The 27,235-nt window shown below is 34.8% G+C and overlaps 2 protein-coding genes across 4 annotated transcripts in view; one reads left to right on the top strand and one right to left on the bottom strand.

Annotated features, from left to right (window-relative positions):
- Positions 1–27,235, top strand: part of LOC123713054 (Fanconi anemia group J protein homolog) — a 60,673-nt gene that overhangs the window by 12,629 nt on the left and 20,809 nt on the right. For 2 of the 3 annotated variants that reach the window (XM_045666542.1, XM_045666543.1), the window contains exons 3-4: positions 13,720–13,863; positions 26,322–26,402. In XM_045666542.1, coding sequence (XP_045522498.1) covers positions 13,720–13,863; positions 26,322–26,402 — 225 coding nt within the window. Of the gene's footprint in view, positions 1–13,719; positions 13,864–23,245; positions 23,266–23,340; positions 23,434–26,321; positions 26,403–27,235 lie in introns of those variants that run through there. The other variant, XM_045666544.1, reaches the window with a different exon arrangement.
- On the bottom strand, positions 23,001–25,157 carry LOC123713055 (fatty acid-binding protein, adipocyte-like). Its single transcript, XM_045666545.1, has 4 exons — positions 25,059–25,157; positions 24,001–24,170; positions 23,465–23,575; positions 23,001–23,175 (listed from the first exon to the last, which is right to left on the bottom strand). The coding sequence occupies exons 1-4, from the start codon at positions 25,129–25,131 to the stop codon at positions 23,116–23,118; spliced, it is 414 nt and encodes a 137-aa protein (XP_045522501.1). The 5' UTR covers positions 25,132–25,157; the 3' UTR covers positions 23,001–23,115.

Genomic DNA, 27,235 nt, shown 5'->3' on the forward strand with positions numbered 1-27,235 from the left:
AATAATGTGTTTATATAAACAAATATATTATGAAAGCACATATATCTCCGTACGGAGATAAGCTAGTGTCAAATGAGTTCGTAAAGAAAAAGGCGCCAGAGCATCATTCAGTTACAATGGACAAAACACAACTCAAAACGTCTTTATCCCCTTTCAAATGAGATTTAATAACGTTTTGTTGAAACGAAATAATGCTCTCTTTAACGTACCTCAATCCATTCTGAACCCAGCCAAATTAGTATGAACGAATACGTTTTTAAATTTCAATACCTGGACATGACGATGCCAGAGCGAGCAGTTCATTTTAAATTGGTGTTGCCCTCGACAGCTTCCGTTTTGTAAGTTGGTTTTTGTTATTAAACTAAGACGGGGTGGGGTGTTGTAAAATGATTGTGTATTTTTGGGTTATGTTCGTTTGTTTTTATATTTTTCCATTCCTAGTGGAGTTCTGATTCTGTAGTTTTAATGAGCATGGATTAAAAGCTCTGTGTTGGTTATAAGATTTCAGGATTAGTTTTTGTTTATGCTTATTATAATTTGCTTTATGAATTTAAAAAAAAAATCATCGCATTACGCATACACAACGCGTATATTCTTCAAAAGTCGACTCATAGAAAGACAACGGAGCAAAAACAAAGACAATAATTTACTATTATATACTGTGGTCTATGGTTCGTTCTTGAAAATCTAATAAAAGTTATCTCCCAAAATCCCGGTCGATATACCGTATAGCTTAATGTTGGATTGTTTTAGTATGGTTTGAGGGACATTGTCGTCGCTGAGGGCTATTTCGGACGGCTCAACCGCATGGGGTGGCAGGTCAGGTCAGAGGGAGAGGCGTCTTTATTAGCTGAGAGCATCCTCCCAGATCTTGTTTTGTTTTAGTTAACGATAAAACGATATTGTGGTATTTTTACTAAAAATATTTCATCTCAGTTCATATAGTTAGTCTCAGTTCATTGCTGTTAATGCATTTTCATTAGATTTACATTTTTAATTTGAATGAAAATGATACTTCTATCGAGGTCATAATATCGCTTTCCCCAAAGTGAAAAGCTTTTATATTATTCAGTAAAAATAAAAGAAGGTAATGCTATAAATAGGATACTAACTACATTACATATCAATGATTATTTGTTAATACAAAAATAACTAACTTCAGTAATTCATCTAATTAGACTGAAGAGCAAAAGCGTTGACGATTGTTACTCTGTTTAAAAATACTAATTACGGACGACACAGTAACCTCGCAATAAATTTAAAAAATCATCATCAATCAAGAATCAAGGCAGCATTACATCGCTACATTTTTAGCCCTCTGGCATTGAGAGTGTCCATGGGCGGCGGTATCACTTAACATCAGGTGAGCCTCCTGCCCGTTTGCCCCCTATTTTATAAAAAAAAAAAAAAAAAAACATTATTTGGTATAATAATGTTAACTAAAACTATGTATCTTTATATATCGATCTATTTCAGGGGAGGTAAATTAGTTAGAGTATAACTAGTATATAGCAATTTACATAGAATAAAGACGTGTTTATTGATTGGAAAATGCTATTGTAGGTATGTAGGTAACATAACCCAAGGAAGTCAAAAATGAGAAAACATTAAAACAATCTTAATACTACTTTACGACTTTCTTACCCGGGCACGCGATTTGTCACAAGTGTGTGTACATTGAGTAATTTAAATTATATTAGAAGCTGTACTTTTTATTTTAATACACACCTGTTTGAAGTTGTAATATATTATCAGGTTTTACCACCAATTCAAGGACTAAGAAAAAGTCAAGATGAAACCAAAAACAACAAGAACTATGATAGATGGTGATACTACTAACAAACAAGATGGTGTAACTGTAGAGGCGTAGGTGTTTTCTTTTAAAAATGATTACATTTTGAACTGAGTATATAAACAATGTCATGACTACCAAATAGATTTCTTCTTCCTTTAAAAAATATATAATGTAGGTAAGTACTAAAATGTGTGGGATGTATAATGCAACATACAAGAACAAGTCAACCATTCATTCACTCTTAATTCACACCTTTTCCAAAATGATTTTGAGCGGTAAAAATTAAAAAAATAAAACAAGTACAACGTCCAAATTAGGCGCGAAATCGCTCACGATAGCCGCGCGCAAAAACCTCGTTAACCGCCGCCATGTTTGTTCGGCGACAAGGGGCGCTCCCTATGTACACAATGACCACCAGCGGATTCCAATATCCAACTTTCCCTAGACCTTATATACGGGCAGTAAGGTATATATTTGGATGATATTACGCTTTCTAGCCCTCGTGAATGTTGGCAAGGGGTAGGTAGGGGTGTGAGTGTAGGGTGTCAGTGTCGCGATGGTGCGACGTATGTGGAATGGATATGCAACACGATACGGAAAGTGATAGGCACGGTATATAACTGAGGTACCTTTTAACCACATTTGTACGTATTCGGTTAATGATTTTTATTATTATCACTATTTATATACTATTATTTAATGTCAGAATTCAAAACCAACTGAAATTATTTCAGTCATCATTATATTCAACATATAATACAGTCACATTGTCATTCTATAACATTGAAAGCAATCCAACAAGGTAAAGGTATCGTGATTCGATACGATGAAAAGGGCTTTCATCTTAAAGTAAAATGTTGTTCTAATATAGAAATATCGCCTAAAGTGGTAATTTATAACGGTGTAAATGAATTCTTAGATTCGTAAATCCATATAACGTCAACGTCATCAGGGACCTCGGATCGATTGCAATGGACCCTCCTCGCCACCCTTCGAGGGTTGATAAGGATCAGCGTATATTGAAACCAGCGCCAAATGTTGTTCTTATTTTGAACGCTATTGTTGGCCTACAAAATATGTATTATTATTTAGTGTGAGACTCCTTTATCGTGATACCTCATGAAAACATTGCTACGCTAAGTTTACTGTTTTATTTCTAAGAACGTGTTTTGTGGCATATTAATATGACCCAAAAGATAATCTTCAACAGTAAAGTCAACAGATTTAAGGATTATGGAAATTCCCTTCGAGTTTTTACCGACCTCAAGTTAATCAAAATGGAAGTATATTCTGACACAAATCTAGAGCGCACTGATTCATTATAGCAAGAATATCTCTGAATTGAATAAGAATCTTTTCAGAACAAACTTCTTTAACGAGGAAATAGGAAAAATAGGTAGGAATAACAAGGTACAGTAGAATGAGAGACTTGGAGCGGTGACAGAGGCAAGTGGCCGCTAATTGCCACTCGAGCGCCAATTACGGAGACGATACCGCGACGCGATGAGGATATAGGAATAGAGCAGAAGCGAAAGCGGGACCGACCACAGAGGCCTATGAGAATCGAGTATTGTGCAATAGATTCTTCGAGAGTTTCTAATAATCTTATTTAAAATTAAATTAAATACTGCATATTGGTAATTGTACCAATTATGTAATGATTCCGCTGTAATCTGCATAAACATTCACGCTATGGTAGGCTCTGGGTTTATGTCTCATCAGCAAGAATTTCTACAAATTATTTAGTAAAATCTGGGTGGTTTTAAGTTCGGTCATAGAGTACTGTAATATGGCCTAAAACATTTCTCGATAACTGAACTACCAACTCATCTGCTGTATAAAAGTAAGGCCCTATCAATAGAATTAATCGTCAAACATGAAAAGTAATTTTAAAACACATCGATATGACATCATTCGTAATAGTCAGAAGTTACTCTAAGAACAAGGGAGCAATTTATCGCCGTCGTTAAGACAAACATGGATGGATCAGTAAGGCACCTACCCGCTTCAGTCCCAAACATGCAAACCTCATTCAAGTGTGACGCTGTTTCCTCGCGACGAATGGAGAACGGGCGAATGTGAAACACTCGAGGCACTTGAGCCGAGCCGAGCGCGGATTACGAGCGTGCACCGAGCTAACAAAAGATGTCGTTACCCGCACCAGAATACCGCTTCAAATGCCACTTGAAGAATTCTCTGTAAATAGGGGACGCACCGCAGTACATGGAATATGCATATGCTTTTAGAAATGCTGATAATTACAGGGAAGTACCCTATTATGTTCAGTCACCTATGTGGAATATTTATCTTTTTTATGAACAGATGCCAAACTGATTTCAGCAATGTTTTACTTAATACGAAGTTACCGAGTTAATCCAAAGTATTCTAAAATTGTGTATATCAATGGAATGTCACAAATGTATTCGTTTCACGTTTATGAAAAAATCTGTTGTTTTTTAGATTTTGTCTGAGTAAAATAACATTGAATTTGTCTTTAAATAACACCCGTGGCAATTCATTAGTAAATGGTTTATGTTGTCTACCACGCAGTATAGAGTATATCTAAGGTGTAGTAACATACAGCATGATTTTTCCTTTAATTATGAATAAATAACTTTTTTTCACTATCTACTACTATCACTCCCAATACCAGGCAATGAATAAAAGTCAGTTACTAATAACTGTAGAGCACTTTAGTATCTATAATGCCTTTTGTTTCTTTTTTATAAATATATTTTTGCATAGTTAACTTCAATTACTTTTCCCCAATAATGTATGTACCTACTTCATTAACTGTAGATACATATTTATACAACTGAATATTTATTTCCAAATAGTCACGGCGCAAAGGACTATAATGTACATGTATTTATTTCTCTTCTCTTAATTTAAATAAATTACAGAATAAAATATACACAGCCTGTATAACTGTGAATTTCTCGTAAAACCTCCCCAGTAAGAATAATGCGTGGAGAGAAACGAGAAAATGAAGCACTCGGCGCTCCACTATGTGGGTTTAGTTTAGATAAGTGCGTCTCAAGTGTTTTAATAAGAGCTTTTGTATACTTTTTAATATTGTTTATAAATAGATATAGATAATTAATGAGAAAGCAAGTCTATTACATCACGGAGGATTTTGAATGAACTTTATATAATTTCAACAAATAAATCTATTCATACAATCACTCATTCACGGATCATCACTACCACGGATCTCCAGACATACCTCTCTCGCTTCAACCACTTTCATGACATTCACCATGCATGTTTGTCGTTTATTAGACTTTTCCCTTCTCTAGTACGTCCTGGATTTGGTCCTGGTATGTAGGACAAGGCCTATCCGACCCGAAATCCCCATCAACAATTTCAAGTATTGTCGCCGTGGGCGCTCATTCATCCATTATTTTTTCATAGTTAAACCACCTAAGCATTCTATTTCGTATCGTTCTCACTACGTCATACTTATATCAGTGTCTATTAGTATATACTATGCCTAATTCAATTGTATTGTATTTTAATGACTTGACTTGCATGTGTAAGTATTTTGGACTTTGTTTGGACAAACGATAACGATAATATCAAACATAATGTAACTTTAATTAAGTTATTTATTTCTCTATTATAATAATAATTGTTTATTCAGCATACATTTTCGCAACTTTTTAATACCTTCTGTCGATGCAAAGTGGTGATGATGATGATGACCATTTAGCAACCTTACGACCTTTTTTTTCGAAAAATGATCTACTATATGCAACTTTACAGAAATTGGTTAAATAATATAAATTTTAACAAAAGTCTTTTATTATCATAGACATGAATACAAATAATACAATTATTTCATTTTACCTTATTACTACTAAGATTATTACAGAATTTCATTAATTGTAAAAGAATTATAACTATCATTGTTATCGTTATTATATATTTTTGTTATTAATGGCTTCGAATCAACCGTGGTAGGGACAAGAAAAATATGGCGTGTAACGGCAAAATGTGACGCATAACCGAAAATGCGACGGTAATTTTTAAGAAGTTTCACTTTAATAATAATTATGTGTACCTTGTTTATGTATGAAATTTTTGTAATAAATAAAGATTATTATATTATTAAGTTTATAAAACACAAAAATCGAATGTCTCCAATACCTAGACGGATTTTTTCTCGGAGTTGTTTGAATTACTACAGTTTTAACATCGGTCGTTCCACAATTTAGCGGTTTTACTTTTTGCCCATTGCTTTTCGTGGTATAATCATAACGCGCCAGAATATTAAATGCGTCAGATTTCACTGCAAAACGTAGTGAAACTTGGTAACAAAAAACACATATTTTTTTATTCATTACAATTTAAAAAATATTACACTACCAACTAAAATTTTAGTAATATTAAGTTACTGAGGGTCCTTTAAGATGATGATGTCAAAATTTATAACGACATTGCTTCTGTCGTGCGAGACTGCGTTCTGTTGAATGTGCGACTCCTATAAAGAATAGAAAAATTGGGAAAAATTAGACTTCAAATGAGCATCAAAAACCTCAAATGAGATAACGTTTCAGTATTATTAAAGTGACACAAGCCAACGTTAGAAAGACAACCTAAATTAACTAAATATTAGTGTTCTTTTTTATTTATCCTTAGTCCGTAAGTACAAACAAAAAAATATCAAAATTCATACTATTAAAAAATTGGGTCCATGATGAGTGATACAACTATTTCCATAAATTGACTGTGTACTTAAGAAGTTTCTTGAATGAATGACTTCCATAAACAAACGCCAAGCTAGGCGTAAACGAATTAATTCCTACCATAAATTATTAACTATGGCATAATCCGAAGTAAACATACAGATTCAGATGAATTATAGATGAGCGACAAACTACCCCAGTTTAGGGGTATCATTACTGGCCCTTGTGCGTAATTAATCGAGGGCCCGGCTTTATTAAATTTTAGCGCTTTGCTCCACCCTCTCGGGTTGGTGAATTCATTTTTACTATTCACGAAGGTGGATTAGCCAGATGAATTTCCTGATCCTCGGGGGGCCTAAATTGTGCGGACAGCCTGATTCCTTATTGTCGGACTATAATTAATTCTTTTTGGATTGAATTAGAACAGTTCAAACTGTGGTTAGATTAACTTGATCGTACTGGAAAGTAGACAACAAAATCTATATGGAACAAAAAAATATGATTCCATATAAACAAAAACAGCCAAGTTAGGTATAAATGTAGTTACTAGAGACCTATATATTATAGTTATATTACTAGAAAAGGTAACATTGCCTACTATTGTTAAATATATTTGAAAAATGTAATCAAACCACCACTGGCTAGAATCATCTAGGCTAGGTAGAATCTTAATCAATATTGAAAGAAAAATTTACTCTGTACGATTAAATTTGTAACCAGCTTTTGATACAAATCCTTCATATGAGATAAGACATCTGCTATGTGTATATATTTTTAAGCTACTTCAAATTGAATTTCAATAGTGATATATAACAGACTATTTGCGAACGCAATATAATGATATAGTACATAAACCCTAATGCAAATAAGCAATTCAAATCACAATGCTCTCGGCGGAATCGTTTGCACATGCGATTCAGGCGCACATTCACACATACAACGCCTGGGGGTGTAATATTTTTCACCCCAGCATCGCCCTATGAAAACACGGCAAGCGTAGTATGGGAGTTAAATTTTTTGCTTGGAATGACGATGAATTTGAAATTTAAATTATTTTTACTAACACCTGAACACAAATTAAATAACCACTATTGTAACTGTCCTAAACCTCTACTAGCTATGATGTTAGATATTGAACTCGGTATGTATTTGCCTTAATGAAACTAAGTTTGTAGTTGTTATTTTTAATTTAATTTATAAATTACTGAGCAAACATTCAAACCACTATATGATGTTCTTATTTACAAGCTCTTACGCTAAATCTCCCTAGTCCGAATACAGTACAATACGTTATTTTTTTTAACTCAATCGATGGCCGCCGGCGTCGGCTGCCGGATCACACGGTTAATTATTGACACATCCGTTTTTTATCCGGTACGAGCTCGACAGCCATTGTGGTAATATTCTCTTTGTACTGAAACTGGCTGTTTCCTTACCTTTGTATTTGGAACGTTTTGTTCCATGAATGGAACCTATGATTGTTTCAAAATTAACGGTTATCAATTTACTATAATTCGTTGTGTAATACGCACAACAATATACTAGGCAAAAAGGAGTACGAATTGTTGGGTTGTTTGGAGCAGAGTTATACGTATTATTACAATCAGTACTGTTAGGAGCAGTCTTGGTCTAGGAGAGAGTCATTGAGAGCGTAGATTCAAACTATGACCTGTCTGTTTCTATATGTATAAAAACACTCGCTCGTACGGTGAAGGGTCACTCTGATAAAACGGGCTTGCCTTAGACCCGAAACCTCGACGGTGATTATCATGCACAGGCTGATCACCTAATTGCCTAGAAAAACATCACAAGGTTTTTCAATTATTCAGAAACTTGTTCTTGTTTTCGTTAAGTGTGGCTTCTAAGGTTTATGGTACGCTGACAAACGAGAGTGAGAATAGACTATAGATAACTTTTTTTACTAATCTATGAAATCAGATTTGACGTAATAAATTAATTGCAAAATAATACAAAAACATATAAATATCATCTGAAACTGCAAGAGTCATCAATTTGACAGTTTATAAATCAAAAGAAAATAATTTCATGTTAAAAAGCAGTTATTTTTAAAACCCCGATTTCGAAGTACGCAATTATATTTCTGTATTAAATGTCGTACTTTTTGTAGCTTTATGTATATAAGTAAGTGTGTATGTAGTTTATTTTTTATAAATTCTCTCTGCTGAAAGACATTTTATCGTTACGATCTAGCCTAACTTAAGACTTACCTAATTTACTAATGAGGATTTAACATAAAAAGTGTTAACTAACACTACTTACAGTCTCCAGTGTTCATTTTTTTTTGTTCACTTACCACTGTTTATCACCTGAGACTAACGTGCACTCACACTAACATACTAATTGGAATGGCTTTAGCTTTTTCAATATTTTCACTAAGTCCAATGTAATATTTGTAGTAATAATGTATAAATAGTTGCCGCATTTGGGAGACCCGGCAACTTATATATGCTCGATTAAATAAAAGTTTAGAGTAATGTTAGTATACTAATGTTACGGTAAACAGTCATTGTCCGTTTGGTACCGCCATATAGCCATAGCTTTATCTCAAGTCACCGATTTCCATTGGCATAAAACTTGGCAAGCAAAGCTTAACTTTGGCTTCGAGAGCCTCTAACTAAACTTCAATGGTAAATTTGACATACAGGCCTCATACTTAAAAGCTATATACATTTAATGACAAATATTAATTATTATATATTATTTTTTTTTTTTTCTAGGGGGAAAACGAACAGGAAAACACATGTTAAGGAACGCCCATGATCACTCACATTATATTGGCGGAGAGATTATTGCCAGTTTTTCTCTTCCATTCTACGCCCTTGATTTGAAAACGGGCAGTAAAATTAGAAGTATTTCATATATATTTCTTTCTTTTTCAAACTGTTTCATTTTACGAATTGTTTTAAGGCCATTGTAATTTGATTAAGCTCAGTCCGGATCAAAAAGTAAGCTTCGATAAAAACCCACTCAAATTCTAATCAAACGCATTTCCATTTTTATTTCCGCTACAAAAAGATTTACTATCACAATATATCAGACAACACGCGATTTTTTAATACGAATCTAATTTCGTGTCTAATAAACGTTATCGGAAAGCCAGCTCGGTGACACAACCCTTTCTCTTATCTGATGGGGTTGGTGGGTGACATCGCGGTCTACTGGATATTACGAAATTATGAAAATGCAGCACGTGACGATGGCTCAAATATAGTGCTATTTTATAATAGTCAGCATGCAAGGTGTATGAATTGTCACGACATTTAAGTTGCGATCTTTAAGCGCCCTAACTTATACAGGGCGTCCCACGACTAAGGGACATCAAAAAAATCGTTTATAGGATATCTTGCTGAGAGAAAACTTTATTTTATTTTAATAGGAAGTATTATAGCAATGATTTGTTTCGTTTCTGGGCGTCAAACCGAGTCAAATGTGATAAAAACCATGCCTTATTTTTTTGATGCCAATCAAGAGAATGGACAATAAATAATAGGTTCCCAAGTTTTATTTACTAGTAATGTCTCATTGATGATTGATGAGTTCTACTTTGATACATACTACTTATAATACACACACATATATATGTATCTAGAATGAACGTAAGAAATTTAGCCAGCCCCAGAACTATGTGAGTGGGAGTAATATGCTACATTTCATTCCAGGTCTTTAATATAATACTAAATAAACAAAGTTTCATCTCTTTACCAGTAAATAAGTATTCCTTGAAGATTATTTAACTTATACTACTAAATTTATTTAGTTATACTATTTTTTTTTAAAGAGCTGCATTAAACGGTTCTTTTGGTTCTCGTAGACTTGTTTTCATAATCGAATGCGATTTTAGCCAACAAAATTCCAAAGTGTTTTGTACTTAAACTTAAGGGAACTTGGCATGTTTTGTTTTAGAACTTTCAAGGTGTTCTAAGTTTTGTAGACTGCCATATTTCGACATTAGTTTATTTTCTGTGCTTACGTCTGGTTTGTTTGTATAATTTTGCCCTTGTTTAAACATTTATTAAATTAGTATTAACTTTAATAACGTCGCTTCCAGACATCGTTTTAAATTTGTATTTATTACTGACACACGATGTTCTGTCCTAAATACAAGAATTTCTAAGTGGATCTAAACCGTTCTCCTTAATCCACTTAAACAACAAAGAATTTTATCCAATCAGTCCAGTCGTTTTGAATTCAAACCGAAGTGCAGAAGATTTATACGTATATATAAAGATGAAATGTTGAGTTACTGATTTCAATTATTTATGATTATTATGTAACATTACTTATTTCTTTATACGAAAATTCATCAATAAAGCTTTTTATAAATTTGACGAATATTTAAATGACTGATCATTGGGATTGATTTGCTCCAGTTCAAACAATTTGTATGACTCAAATCTTAGCGATTAAAGAGAGTGGCGGAAAGTTTCCAATTTTTGCCAGTTCTTCTTGACCTCTCTACGCCCTTGACTTGCGAACTGGTAGTAAATGTAAATTAACAATTAATGTAACTTCTAATATGAAAATCATAAGTGTATTAGTTAAACTATATGAATAAAATTATTGTGAGTTTATCAAAAATTATCTTTTTAGCCCCCGTGCTAGCAATGTTAAGACCTAGCGTTATATTTTTTACTGTCTTAGGAATCACAAAAGCTCATCAAGCATTTAAAAGACATCGAACCCTTTGAGCACACCTTAGTCTTTGTCCTGTCTGAACTGATATGATTGGTACCAAGCCGCAATGCTTTACGTCGCCGATTTGTATGAGTATCGCATTACATCCACCTCGCACCATTTATTCTATCTTTAAGCTGCCGCCATTCATATATTATTTTAAAGGCCAAAGGTTTTACGTCAGCCGATATATAGTTCTGAACATTAGCTGAACTCCAACGATAGTCTTCTACGCCTATCTATGAAGTAGAATGTATGGGAAGCATTTTCTCACGCGTCAACAAATTGTAAGCGCTGTGAACGTGTTTTTTTCGCTTTATACTAAATATATATGTGTGTATATGTATGTATATTATAAATGTAATAACATAATTAGAAATTAGACATTATTACGGTCACCTATCGCGTAGCAATTGTACGCTTACGAGGAAAAGAAGGTTTTAGGACTTTGACTTATGATTTGACTGTAACAACAAAGATTCCTACAGTTTCTTGACACGTGAAGAAACTTTAAATCGAAGAAAGTACGCTATAGATTTTGTTTCATATGAAATAATGTTCACATAATCTAATTTAAATCTTAGCCTAAACGTACCTACTTTTAAGTAGACTACAAATTATTAATGTCACCACCACTTGATTTAACATTAAATTTAAAAAACCTAAATGTATGCGTTACTTTTTGTGCTATGCTTCAAATAGTTTACAATGCTTGTTTATATAATTATTAATGTAAATTTTTCGTTGGAGAATACTAGGGAAAAGAACTATTTTATTCTAGGCAGACGTAATTGCAGAAATCAGCTAAGTAGTATTTAGTAGACTTGTATTTTCAAAAAGCAAATATTCAATAGCGGCTTACAATAATTTATTTTAATACAATTACTGTACAAAAGGAAGTGATTGTAAAAAGTAATTTTATAATGAGTTCAGTTTTGTATTCTAAATGCCATTTAAGTAATATCTGACGGCATGATTATTTTAGACTTTGTAAATTAACTTTTAAACAATTTTATGTCTGCTTAATTATTGCTATGTTCAAAAACTGATCATTGACTAGAAATGAAAAACGTAAAATTTATAGTCTATAGATTTGATCTATTTGAAACGGTTTCAAGTAGTCAAATCAAAATTTAGTCGTAATTAGTTGTAAATCTCAATTACCTAATTGAAGTAAATGTATGACTAGGCCAAATAATACCGTGGATTGAGTCGATTTAACATTAATTAAAGAGACTTTTGTAGAGCGCTATATCAGCGAGGCACTTTCCGTAATTGAAACGTAAATAAAGCAAAATCCGCATTCGGTAACTTGTTAAGCCGGGCCCTCTGAATGGAAATGACAAGTCTAATGTAACAACTGAAAAACATCCCGCTGGATCTAACAAAGCATTCATTTTCTGATGGCGGTAATCTCGCCCAAGGGCGGCATTGTTCATGATTTTATGCCGTTTTTTTCGTATTTTCTTCTCGAATAAAAATACTGAACAGTATTGTGACGCCGACGCTCGCGCCGCGATCGCGCAAAAAGGAGCCCCTGGATGACAACGAAATGACGAGAGTCCACGGGTGGCCGGCCTCCCTCCCTCTCGTAAAAATGTTGCCTGGGAGGGGCGGCGTGCCTATAAGACGGCATTTTTACACTCAGCCGTCGAACCGAAAAATCTTATACCTATTTTTTATTATCGGAGTTTGAGCTCTCGTCTCGAAGACGGAAGACTCACAACCGTGTGACCGTTGAGTACTTGACTTTTTAAAACACGAACTCGTGTTTGCAATAAATCGATAAATATGTAAGTACAGACGGCGGAGAGTACAAATTGCTCGGATTTTGCAGTTCTTTGTGTACAAGAGGTGGGCTGGATGGTGTTCGTCGGCTGTTTTAAACACTATTACATTTTAGCTTTCAGTCATGTTTACTTTTGAAACTGTGTTATTGCTGCTTATAACAGTACATGTACTTAGTATTGTCTTTGGTTAACATAGCTTTTACACATTGAAAGAAAACTATTTTTTTACCGGATTAAAGGTATTTGTATTATTATAAACTTCACAACTACATTCACCGTGACGCTGTAAAGCACGCGAAACGTCGGAAAAATATAAAATTATGTAAATAATTATAAGTTTATAATAATTCAAATAGCTTTAATCCGGTTAACAAATAGTTTTCTTTCAGTACATGTACTGTAATGATGCCATTCAGTTAAACATTCTAGTCTTACTCTTGCTTACTTCGATTATATTATAGACACAAACTATACCTATTTTAGAGTATTTTCTATTTACAATGTAATCTTTTATTTGATTAGTTACATGTCGACTTGTTAGATGCATCTTTGAATAGTATAATTAGTATAGTACCTACCTAACACGAAAAAGAAATATGGCTGCCTAAGAAGCGTATAAGCAATATCGCTGAAATTATATTTCACATTCAAACGATAAGAAAATAAATTGATATAAATCTACCTATTTTGGTTTCAACAGTAACTGAACAGTGGTTAAAAATATTTCACTCACAGGTATTGTTTGTTACAGTTCAGCTAAGCGAGAAACAAGCACAGACCTATTATGCCAACCATCCTGAGCTTGCCAAGCTGCATGGTGCTTCGGAATTCATCGCCAGCCCAAAGAAAAATAATCTCGATAACGCTGAAAATTTCTTCACCACATCGGCCTCTAGTGAGTACTTACAGTTGTTTTATGAGTCCAAGATATTATTTAAACGTTACTTAAAACTACATTTTCTAAAATAAATTACTAAATTAGTTTAAGGTAACTATTGTATACTAATTATTCTAACACTTCAGTTAGGTTCTCAACTGGCTACAAAAGTTAAAATAAATTCTAAAAACAAAACTAAAAACATTTTAACCTATACAAATTAATATTTTGGGCACTGAAACCGTGTCTGTGGATTTTTTATGTAGCTAATCAAAAGGAAAGGCAAAAATTGCCTAACGTCTGCGCAGGCGCATGCATCGATGCCTTTCCATATTCAAATTACCGTAGCTGTCTATCAGGGCGCGAACAAACGAGCATCGGGCTTTGTGCAACGGATTTTACCGCGTTAAATTAGATGTACTGCATGCTTTTGTTGATGCGTGAGCGCATCTGCTGCTTTGAAATCGGAATTAGATTTCGAGTAGATATTATGATTGCTGCTTTTGTATTCATAGAACCACCGATAATGTTGTCAGAAGGGTGTTTTCACGAAATCTTTAAACTTGCTATTAATTGTCATGAATGTATATTTGTGTATGTGTAGGTGATTATAGTATTTATGATCTTAAAATTGTCATTTATTTGACCAACGGCGGCCTTATCACACAATCCCTTCTAGCAACAATTTAAAAAATTAGGTAACCGCAAGAAAGGCAAAACTACCTACATAAAATATATTTAAAAAGATTGTATGGTGATTTCTAGTAACTTCAGTTGCTAGGTTTATAATTATCTGTGTTTTAAACTGAATTTCTTTTATTGAATTTTCTTTCTTTATGTCGGTTTAATTAAATTTGTTGGGAATTACGATCATTTAGTTATTTTAAGTTAATATCTACACAATTTTTAACAAAAATATCCTTTTCACTTTATTAGAAGACATTTTATGTATTTTTCTTAGTAACAACAAATTCAGTTTAAAGCTGTGAAAGTCCGTACTTTAAATCGTTATCATGCTTGAATCTTGTCCCAAGGTCCATCAGCATACCTTTCTTTATTAATTTCTAAAATGTTGTGGCGCTCAATATGTGATTTAACGAAATGAGACAACCTCGAATCTTTATTTTGCTTTTTTTTTATTAATTGCATACCACTTTCTATGCATTTAATTTTATTGCTAAGTGACCTGTATAAGTAAAAGAGCTGTTGCGTACATTATGCAGTTGACAATGAAAAAAGTTGTTAAGTGACCAAAAATACCGTGTATTCAATTAATACATTTCTTGCCTTGGTAGGAATGTTGAAATTAATAACTTAATACGAAATAATTACTTGTACTGATTTGGCATCGTACCCGAGCCATATTATAAGAACAGGCTGAGCAAACAAGAAAGGTATAAAATTGTTCATTTTATTTTTTGTCGCCAAGTCTACGTAAAAATGATACAGGGGTAAAGTTTAATACTAAAAAATGTTTTTCAATTGTACTAATTATAATAACTTTATGTGTGCTAATAGATAATTAAGGATCATGGCATGCAGTGCTAGTCACGAGCGTCTCTATTGCCTAGTTCTTGTACCGGAAATATAAAAAAAAAATAAAAAAATTGCCGTGTCTGTTCGGAGTTTTTGAAACTTCCTAGCTATGGGTTTTTTTAGACCGTTGGTTGGATCGGGGTATGCCCCCTTCGGGTGGTGTACTGGCTGTCGTCCTCCTAATACAAGGCGGTACGAGGGCGGTCATATATCCCTTAATGTGGGCTGCAGCGCGCGAAGAGACAGAGGGCTCGACGCGCAGCAGAGGTCTTGACTTGTTGTTGTGAGGACCGAGGAGCGACGCTCGACTCGGTCCTGGGGTCAAATCCGGTGGTGAGGGCCCAAGGAGTATTCTCGACTTGGCCCTGGCGTTCGCTAGTATTAGGTGGACTCGCGATCAAGTCCCGCCAAGTGAGACACCCGGTTGGCTCGTGGGAAGAACAGCGAGGCGGCCAGCGGTCGAAGCCGCGGTTCTGATTAATTTCTCTTGATGTTTTTATATGATACCAGTACCTACACGTTACTGAAACGCTGTTTATTTGTAAATAAAGTGCTCGCATGATTTAGTAGTTATAGACTTGTACAAAAAGGTGAAAAATGACCGTCTCAAATCGATCGCTTGTCGCCTGGGGTGTTAGGCTCCGCCCACATTTCACGCGAGAGGTGATGATTGGTCGCTCGATGACACGCACACAACGAAAGCTGCGTCTTGAGCCATTGCGTCACTACCGAAAATATAAAATCCCTGAAATATTTAATGGGTTACCTTTGAAACCTCGGTAATCTTAATCCTATATACCTAGTGATTGATACCCATCACAATCATCTTTAATACAAAATAGGTACATCGTGTTTATATTCACTAGTATAGATATTTCATAATATTACATACAATAGAATTTACAACTTTTATTTATTTCTTTTAAAATAAAGGTATGTTAATTTCGATTGATTTGGTTTTGGTACAATGAAATATTCTAGCGTATTTGCATTTGTATAAACTAGCAATTGGTTTCGGGTAGGTTTAAAGATGGATTACATAGATAATTAATTGTATCATTTAGTTAAATGGACGAATAAATAAGGTATAACAAAAATTGTTTTTATTAAAAGTTATATTTAGGTGCAATAGAGTTACAGAGATTTTAGTGATTGTTTCGAATGACCAATTTAGAACACTAACTAGAAATTAAACAATAGCTGTTAGATATAGTGTGCGCCATCCTGAGGTCGTAGATTCGAACCGCGGCCGTGAACCAATAGACTTGACGTATATGTGCGCATTCAACACTCTCTTGTACTCAGGTACAGAAATCTGTTCCAGACATTATAGGTTGTAGGCACACATTTTTGTATTAAATCTTATTTAATTAATATTACCATGAATACTACTTCCAAGAACATACGTAATTACCTATATAGGCCTCAATCAAATCAATATTTCAGTCACATAATTTCAAATGTTATGTTTTCTTCTCTTGAATGCTAATATTCGTACAGAACTCAGTATTAACTATAGTTCTGCTTGCGATATCCAGCCCTTGAACCTCCGTTCTATAAGCGATCTAGGTATATAAACTGGACAATGTATGACAGCGACAATCGCCATGAAATCGATTTGTTATGTAGCAAGCGCATATGTTTTGCATGAAAAATTTCCGTATTTTCCTGTCTAAGTATTAAATTGTCAATACGTATACCCGACACTCACTCTTATTTGTTTTATAACTGCGTTCATATTTTTTCTATTAAATAGAAGACCTACCGCATTTCAAACAAATATGCAAACGAATTTCATGTAGCAAATTGATTAACAAAAAGGCAATGATGTCATCTAGGCTAGGCATTATATTTTAATGTTTAGGTAACTAGAACAGCCTTCTTTCTTGAAATATTTTGTCCTGTCAAACAAGCAAAATATCCTTAAAATTTTTAGACATAGAACAATGCATTTCTGCCAAGCCGCGGTTTGATAGTACTACCTACCTACCTCAATGTTAAAAATCGTTTGCTTTGCTAACACTGTCGAAACGTTTAAATACATATTTTAAATAACGTCCACTATATCTATAAAATATTATTGTGGCGTATTTATAGGCCAACAATATCTGACATTTAGGTACGATTTGAGTATATAACTCACATTAATCAATTTTAAATGTTATTTGTTTAATAATATCACGAACAATCACATTTTGGTATTTTCAAACCAGCTTTTTTTATGTAATAGCAGGCAAACGGGCAAGAGGCTCACCTGATGTGAAGCGATACCGCCGCCCATGGACACTCACATTGCCAGAAGGCTCGCAAGTGCGTTGCCGGCCTTTCAAGAATTGGTAAGCTCTTTTCTTGAAGGACCCTAAGTCGAATTGGTTCGGAAATACTTCAGTGGGCAGCTGGTTCCACATAGTGGTGGTGCGCGGCAAAAACTGCCTTAGAAAACGCTCAGTTGTGGAACGACGGACGTCGAGGTGATACGGATGGTATTTTGTATTTTGTCTTGAAGTCCGATAATGAAACTCAGCTGCGGATATTAGACCGAACAACTCTTCTGAACACTCCCCATGGTAAATGCGGTAGAAGATGCAGAGGGACCCAACATCTCTACGCAACGCCAAGGGATCAAGCCGCACGGAAAGTGATTGGTCGTCGACGTTTCGAACCGCTCTTCGTTGAATACGGTCAAGTGGAAGGAGCTGGTACTGGGGAGCTCCCGCCCAGAGGTGAGAACAGTATTCCATGTGGGGCCGAATTTGCGCTTTATAGAGTTGCAAGCGGTGGCCCGGAGTGAAATCTCCCTCTCGCCTTGCTGAGCACACCTAGCTTTTTGGAGGCTAATTTAGCCTTCCCTTCCAAATGACCGCGAAACTGGACGTTATTCGATATGTCAACGCCCAATATTCCGATGTTAGCTGAGGCTTTAAGGAGAGTGCCTTCAAAGAGGGGAGTAGCGACAAAGGGAGTTTTTTTAGCGGAAAACGCGCAGACTTGTGTCTTCTTGGGGTTAAATTGGACTAGATTTAGTCTACCCCAGCCCGAGACTCCACGTAAAAGAGTTTCGACTTCAGACACAAGTTTGTTCCGGCACTCATCAACAACAGCCCGAGAAATACCTGCCCGGCCTGTGTAAAAAGTATCCCCAGTGCTGTCGTCCGCATAGCAATGAAGGTTGCTAAGTTGCAACATATCATTAATATGCAGAATAAACAGGGTCGGGGATAGGACACAGCCTTGTGGGACACCAGCATTGACGGGTTTAAGGTCGGAGCATGCTCCGTCGATGACGACCTTAATGCTCCGATCAGCGAGAAAGCTGGAAATCCAGTTGCATAATTTATCGGGGAGCCCATAGGCTGGAAGCTTCGAGAGCAGTGCTCTGTGCCACACCCGATCGAAGGCTTTCGCTATGTCCAAACTTACCGCCAGCGCCTCCCCCTTGGACTCAATTGCCTTTGCCCACCTATGTGTAAAGTATACAAGGAGGTCACCAGCTGAGCGACCACGACGAAAGCCGTACTGAGAATCGCTAATCAGCTGGCTGCCCTCTAGATACCTCAAGAGCTGGCCGTTAATAATGGTTTCCATTATTTTGGAGAACAAGGAGGTTATTGCGATTGGGCGATAGTTGGACGGATCAGAGCGATCGCCTTTTTTAGGGATCGGATGTATCAAAGCTGTCTTCCAGCACTTCGGAACAGTGTTGAGGGAGTACAGGTACCGGAAAAGGCGCATTAGGACCGGAGCCAACTCAGGAGCACAAGTACGCAGCACAACTGTGGGGATGCCACCAGCTCTGTTATTTCAGATTTTATAATGTGTTTAAGTAGAAGTAATTGTTAATATTTAGTACACCAGCAATGAAGATGCCACTGAAATGATGTGTACAGGTGTAAATGTCGTTTAGTTTGTAGTAACTGTAAGAATAAAGGCGGTGCAGGTTGTAATATAACTGGTATTAAAAATATATGTTTCCGATATTTTACACGAGAACACAAATTATTATAAATTATACACGACGTTTATGACCAAACATTAAATATTATTAAACCTTAACTAACTTGTATTTTAATCAAATTACTATAAATGGCTCATTATCATTGGCTATTTCACAAATTTATTATTAAGTTTCTCTTTAGTTCATTATTATGATTTATGGTATAATAATTGTTATACCCATAGAAATATCTCATACAACGGTCATCGCACATCGATACCCGGTTATTTCGAACGAGGAGTAATTTGAGAAGTTTTTTGTAGTTGCAAAGTTGTTTCAAGGCGAGCTCGAAAGTTGTCGTGAGATTGCTAAATGTTTGGAGGCAATTACGTATTGGGTTGTGCTCATTTCTACTTGGTAACAATTATACATATTGTCGTTTAACATTTTCCGTTTTCTAGTAAACCTGAGTTGTAACCGTTTTACATCGACTTAAGACGATTTTAACCAACCCAAGGAAGCTTTTGATGCGATGTTTATTTGTTTTAGGTGGGTATTTGTACATGGACAGGTTTATTACGCTCACGTTAACGATGTTAAGTAAAACACAGACACTTTTTATGATATTTAAACATATGAAATAAATAAATACATTGTTATATAGTTTATCTTACATAGAAGCTTTAACTGATAAACGCGTAATTGTGTAAAACACACTACAATGGCACGGCAAGTAGTAGTTTTTTTTACGTAGTATCCTACGTAGACAGTTATTAGCTAATCTTATGGTAGAGATACAGAATTTATACAAATATATTTACAATAATTAACATACGTAAATATAACATTAGATGATAAAAGTTATTACTTCTTTGAAAAATGTTGCCTCAATTTTTTTGTCGAACACGTTTTGGCATTTGACTAAACCCCTCAACAAGCAAGCGTCATTTCCTACGAGTTACGATTATAATAATATCGTTACTTTACATCTAATTTTTAATTTCTTTAATGTTTATTGTATCGATGTCTACTTAGAATGTTTTACATCTGTATGTAGACACTCGTGTAAATCGTACGTTGCTCCATACATTCATAGTTCATTCATAACAGTCTAATTCCATACTTTTGTTACGTGTTCCGTTATTCGATTTAAGCTTCGAAACCTAAACATATCCTGAATAGCGCTTAACTTCCAATAAGAGTTGTTGAGATATATCTGTAGAGTGCAATATTTTTCAACAAAGGGCGCTTAAAAAGTGAAAACGTGACATTTCCCTTCACATTTAGGCACCTAAACCTTTTGCAAACAACATTGAGAGCGCTGTGAGTAAATGAAAGGGAGGGGGCCTAAACAAAAGGTGCTAGCCCACCCCCCAGGCTGCCTCGACCTGACTTAGGGTGGGTGGCTAGGGTGACCATGAGATATGTATGGATAATACACCGTTAGAACTATTTATCGATTACAATACTATCCATTTGTCATATTATTCTATCGTAGTTACGAAAAACGTTATTGAATTATTTTCTTCTTTCTCTCTACTATTTTAAAGTTCTACTGTCAGCTAAGCTGTAAAGTGGTAACAATTTTAGTGATACTTTAAAGATTGAAAATGTAGACTTTTATCACCCAACCTGATAAGATTCGAAGACCGTTATAAACGGACTAAAAAAACGAATAAGACTCTTAGACTTTGAGTCAGAATTTTGGTATTTTCCATATTTTTGTACGGATCAATTCGTGCAGCGGACTGTACAAAGATAGAGGTATTCGAGATGTGGTGTTAGAGGAGAATGTTGCGAATACCATAAACTGCAAATAGAACCATCACGTTTATTCTTAACCAACTAAAGATCACAAGACTGTCGAATATATTTTACAAACGGGTAATGGGAGGAGTGATGACATGAGAAGTTGGGCTCAATCGCCGTTGGTCTGACCAACATAAGACATTTATGGTTCTCAACATCCCTAATGCCTTAAGACAAGCCAAGGTTAAAGTGGTGTGGAGGCAGCAAATCGACGTATCGGTAAGGGCTTTTCAAGATAGGCACTACCTTCAGTAATAAAGATTACGAACGACGAAGAAGAACACGTGCCGGTTTTTTTTTTCTAAATATTAAAAAAAGTACGTAGGAGTTTAGACTGTTAATCGAGATGGCCGGTTTTCCTTTTTGCTACAGATACTTAAAATTTGTATTTTCATTTATTGATATCTGATTTATTATTGTAAGGTTGCGTAGTTTACATTGTTATGTACTTTTCCAGCTATTTTTCATTTCATATTTACAGTTCATGTATCAACAATTATACTTTCGTTCATTCAGGTTTTCCAAAGCACATTTCAAGGCAAGGACTATGTGTAAGTCCGCAAAAAAATGTAACTGATAGTGTTCACAAAGGTAGGGCGTTTGTGCTTTTCGCTGCGCGTGTCACTTGGCGGCGGGCGGAAAGCGGGGGCGGGCGGTGCGGCGGCCGACACTGCGGGCGTCGCGATCCGGCGTCCGGGCGCCGCGTTGCCATGGTAACGACACCGCGACACCACCCCGCCTCAGCCCACCTCTCCACCCTTCACAAAACCACCCTTATAAACGAGGACACACGGCCTATTGCTCACTTATGTACCACCCCACACATAAGGGTCGGCATCGCACCCCACTATATAAGACGGTACGGTCAGGCGATGTAAATAACGCGAGATAACTTCGAGAGGGTCTAATGGAATAGGGAATCGTGTTTTGGAAAGTGGCCCGGAGAGAATGTTCTCGGTTGTTAGAGATTTTGAGTGAAAGTCGATATGGGGATTACTTCGGGAATTTGATTATTCTAACGTTCACTTGATAGCGGTTAATAGTAGGAATTTGAGTTTTAATTAAATTTCAGCGGCTTTGATGTCACTTGGTCGTGTAGAACTCTGATCGGCTTACTTGCTTTTGGAGGATTGGTACTCGCTGATTAATTAAACAACATAGGTTTTTATTCTAGACTTGCGGTATTGTCTACATGTAGAAGTTAGCCAACATGAAGTCAAAAGTGCTGGTACTGCCATATACAAAATAAATAATAATCTAAAGGCGCTACAACCCTATATTCCATCTCTCTCGGATTCTCTTTGATGATTTTTATCTTTAATGGACAAGTGATCAGTTTTTGCGCCTCAAACATGTAGAGTTTTTGGGTTTTAAGACATACCAGTCCATCTTTACCGTAGGGACCTGGGGCAAGTATTATTTTCATTAACCACTTGCCCCTACGGTAAAACAAAATGTTAGAAAACCAACCCATTGGTGCAAAGCCGTGATTTTAATGTACGCCAACAGATTGTAGATATGTTTCAATGACAGGAATCCAATAGTGTGTATAGGCAATAATCTTCGTAGAAGTTATAGATCACTGCCATGTAATTATTTCAAGGGAAAGGTTATTAAATTTTTCAATGCAAAGTGCCTTTACGTCGTAGGCGAGTATTTGGACCATAGATTCGACATCGAATAATTTAACCTTGACATTATTTTATGTACTTAATAAGACATTGTAAAAAAATATATGACATTTGCATGCTTATTTATATATGGCTTATACAGATATTTTTTAATGATCGATCTAACCACTGTACAAATATCTTGGCAAATAAACGATTATTACTATTATTATGGTTTATTAAAGAAAACAATGTTACGAGCCAAATGTATTTATTTATTACGTAATAAACAAATTATACACATTTAATTGTGTATACTTAAATTTAGATTGACACGCCCTTGTTGGACGTTCAAATTGATTGTTGAGAAATAATTTCAGATCATTTAACCAACTCAAAGTATCGGACTGCTGTTTTATCGAAGCCATTCGCCGTGGTTGTCTGAAAATAACGAAAGGTGTATCTAGAATGATTTGGAACAAATTATTGAAATCCGAAGATTTTGTTTGTCTTACTGAACTTTAATAATAGGTATTTTAGATATACTTATTTATCAGATATACTTTCGGTTCGATTACCGATGAAAGAATTTTTTTTATTCTGCAGGATATCGTGCGCCCAATTTGTGGCTTTCCGAACAATGACAAAAACAGTCTCCTCGAAAAATTACTTATAGCGATTAACCAATACAGATGTCAGGTAAAATCCTTATAAAACTTGCAAAACATACCATAGTCATTTTATCAGCAAAAAACTGCCGGATGTGATGAGCGGTTCTGCCGTTAGCTTCCGTTTGTGTGTGAATTAATTTATTCCCTTCGAATTCTATTGATGCTCTCACCTACATACATACACATACATACATGTACATGTTAACGTGGTTAAATAAATTCAATTCAATAGCAAGTATAAATACTAAATGAAAGCAATTTTACGAAACTGTATAAATTACGGATCAATATCAGTTAGTTTATTTAAATTTCTTATTTGATTTATTTATCAATATACTCGTATACACTAAGTCAATACTAAAGTGTCAAAGAGAGAATTGAATTCCTTAAAATTAATAAGAAAAGATATAATAATATCAATATTTTTAGGTCCACTCAAAGTAATATATGCAATGAAATAATAAAATACATTTAAATACGAATAGAAACAGTTATAGTGTCGCCGGAAACCAGGATCGAACCCGCAACTTTGGGATGAATAAGCTTAACAACAGCTACAAGGGCGATATAAAATTATAATAACAAGAAGATATACCTTGACTCCATCAGGTTTAACTTCATCAAACTCTTGTCCTGGAACGAACGACACAGTTGAGTTGACTAACTTTGATTTAAAGCTTAACGTGTATCTACCCTCATTGTCTTTTGTTAGCAGCTGCCGAGGACGCAGAGATAACGCCGCCTTGCGCGCTATATAACTTATACCTGTAATTAAAGGATTAACTAAGTCCTGCAAATCCTCTGTGGGTTTAATTGTGTTTCATTGATTTGAAAAGGGTTGATAGCGTTTTAATAAGCTATAGTAATATTAAAAATATATTTGGTGTATCAGTATGTCAATAATCCAGTGATGCTACAACCCTAAATGGATCACGGCCTGAGACTGCACCCGTTTTCATAATCATTTTTATTGTATAGGCAAGTAGGTGATCAGCCACATGTTATTGATTTTTGAGTTTGAGACATGTCAGTTTCATCAACTGAGCGTTTTTCAAGACCAGCTGCCCACTGAAGTATTTCCGAACCAATTCGACCTAGAGTCCTTCAAGAAAAGAGCGTACCAATTCTTAAAAGGCCGGCAACTGAGATTTTCCATGGGCGCCGGTATCACTTAATATCAGGTGAGCCTCCTGCCCGTTTGCCCCCTGTTTTATAAAAAAATGTTTTCTAGTGAAAGAGTATTACGCCCACATAGAAATCCAATCAGTCTTCATCCTCATCTCTGTCTTATAAAACAATAAAATAAATACATATGTACTACTACTGCTACTTTCTAAAGGCTTTAGCAATCTATTTAATATCATAAAGAGGCTTCACCGTAGGAGCAACTAAGCTAATCGCGCACAACGATAGTAAAATCCATTAGTGCACGGCCGTGATTTGAACACGACCTTAGGAATAAGGATCGCACGCTTAAGTCACTAGACCAATACTCCTTTAGTTGAATATAATTTTAATGTCTTATCGAACACAAAAAAAATCAATTCAAACCAGTAGGACCCGGGATATACTTCAACTCTTCCGGTTTATAATTATAGATTATTATCTTTTGATAAAAATATCTATTGATAAAAAAAAATATATATAACTCACCCAAAAAAATTAGATAATCCTCAAAATTTTCACTATCCACTAACACATACTCTTTCTCCAAAAACTCATCCATTGTGTAATACGTGAACCTTCTCTTAGTTTTCTTTATAACAATTGTTAAAGGTTGACACAAAATTTATCATTGTTGATAAGAATTTTATCGTTAAAGGGCAATGATTCCTAATCTATTTTACGTAAATATTTATTTTAAAGTAATCGGTGAGGGACTTGTAAAATGTTTGAATAAATGGTCTCAATACTCAGCGAAATCAAATAGGACATTTTACATACCAGTTTTTTTTAATATAATAGAGGGGCACTGTGTGGTGACGGAACTGACATTAAACGCCGTTGCCACAGCCCATGGATACGTAAGTGGGTTCGTTGCTGGCCTTTGACAAAGGAGTATGACCCTTTTTTAAGTTTATTGTTTTCGATTATGTTATTAATTTGTAATTGTAAATAATTAGACTGTGGAATTATTTTCCAGTGTTTCTTCCTTCTATGAAAATACTATGACTGAACTAGTAAGGCTAATAATATTTAGGCTGTTTTTACGATAAAATTCAGAGTCGAGAGCGCAAACTGTGACTTCCTTAGAGCCCGTTCTTATAAAACTTTGTGAAATAAATTAATTTGTTTTCTTAACATTTAAACATAATAATAAACTTATTAATAAAAATAATAGGATTGAGAAACTCTGGCCCATTCATCTTATCAAATTTATCCTTATCTTTTCTTAAAAAAAACTGACAAAAGTTTTAACTTTTCAAAATAAATATCAAAATTTATTTTTCGTATTAGCCCACTTATTTACTTATTTCCTAAATAAGTACACTATATAAATCTGTTTGTCGTAACTGATTTTTTAATCCTATCATAGAAGTTAAAATTTTAAATTATTGCACTTTATAACGTTTATGAAGAAAACATAAGATTTTTTTGTAATTCCAGCTCTAAGGCATGAACTACAAATATCGCTTGTCAACTTAAAAACGCAAGCATAGCCTTTTAATAAAAATATAAACGCTTGCATCTATTTGTTTTAGATAAACAATATTATTGATTATATTTTTTAAATAAAATGTGTCGTTGTCGTCAGATGAATAAAATATATTTCCTAATACAGCTACAGCTAATCTTTTCCAATAAGAATTTTCATATATCTAATATATTCAGCTAAAATCACTTGATAGTATTATTTGTGTGATTTTGGTACTTTAAAACGTTGCTTTTTCTTATATATTTGTTATTTTGTTTCAGGCAACAAAACTATATATAGCTCACAAAATTATGAAGCCAGTTCGAGTAAAAGACAGGAACCTTTAAATGACAGCTCAGAAGGTGAATTCAAATCTTTTAATTACTTATAACGATCTTAAACACCACGTCAAGAATCATATTACTTTTTTAATTGACTAAACTCTAAGAAGTGGTTTTCAAGTCGACATTGCACGTATACGTATTTATACGTTTAGCCGTTGAAGAAAAATAATGTTTAACCCACTTTCGCATTTATTAGATTCTTTACAAATCATTAGTGGATAATATCGTATTGAGATACGTTATAAATTCGCCTTATTCGAAGTATAAAATGTGCATTTAAAAACCGCGCGTATTCTGTAAAATTATACGCTGAAGTGAATCATAAAGCCGTACTCGTGTGTCGTTTAAACATACATATATAGCGCCGGAGCGCACTTAGCTTAGTTAGGCCTAGATGAAGAAAATAAATACTTAAAAAAATGCTTGAAATGTCACGGTGGATGCATTTCAATAGCAGCTAGGGTGGTGCAATACTTTCATTAGGGTGAGCGCCTGCGACGACCTAATCCGCGTAATGGCGTCATTGTCATTGCACGGCGCCATTTTGAATTGCACTCGTTCGGTTCGTAGTGCATTAATGAATTGCTGATGCAATCTGTGCATCTTAAAATACTTACTTACTAGCTGTTGAATACTGCTTCGCGCGTATGTATAAACGTATATATTAACATTGCAATGTTTAAAGTAACGATCAATTGGTATTACTGTAAACCTTTTTCTGCTATATTTATATTTTCTGTGTGAAGAGGTAATTCTGTATTTTATATGAAATAAATTATTGAAGTAAAGAATTATTGTAAGAACGTTACCGGAAAATGCAATATTAAAGTCATAAACTAAATTTAAAATGG

This window comes from Pieris brassicae, chromosome 8 (genome assembly GCF_905147105.1).
Source record: "Pieris brassicae chromosome 8, ilPieBrab1.1, whole genome shotgun sequence".
NCBI classification, from domain to species: Eukaryota; Metazoa; Arthropoda; class Insecta; order Lepidoptera; family Pieridae; genus Pieris; species Pieris brassicae.

Coding starts and splice junctions, on each gene's coding strand:
- LOC123713055 (XM_045666545.1), bottom strand. CDS start 25,131: ATGGATGAGTTTTTGGAGAAAGAGTATGTGTTAGTGGATAGTGAAAAT. Junction 24,171..25,058: donor GGATTATCTAATTTTTTTGG/GTGAGTTATATA, acceptor CTTTAATTACAG/GTATAAGTTATATAGCGCGC. Junction 23,176..23,464: donor TTGCTGATAAAATGACTATG/GTATGTTTTGCA, acceptor CGTTATTTTCAG/ACAACCACGGCGAATGGCTT.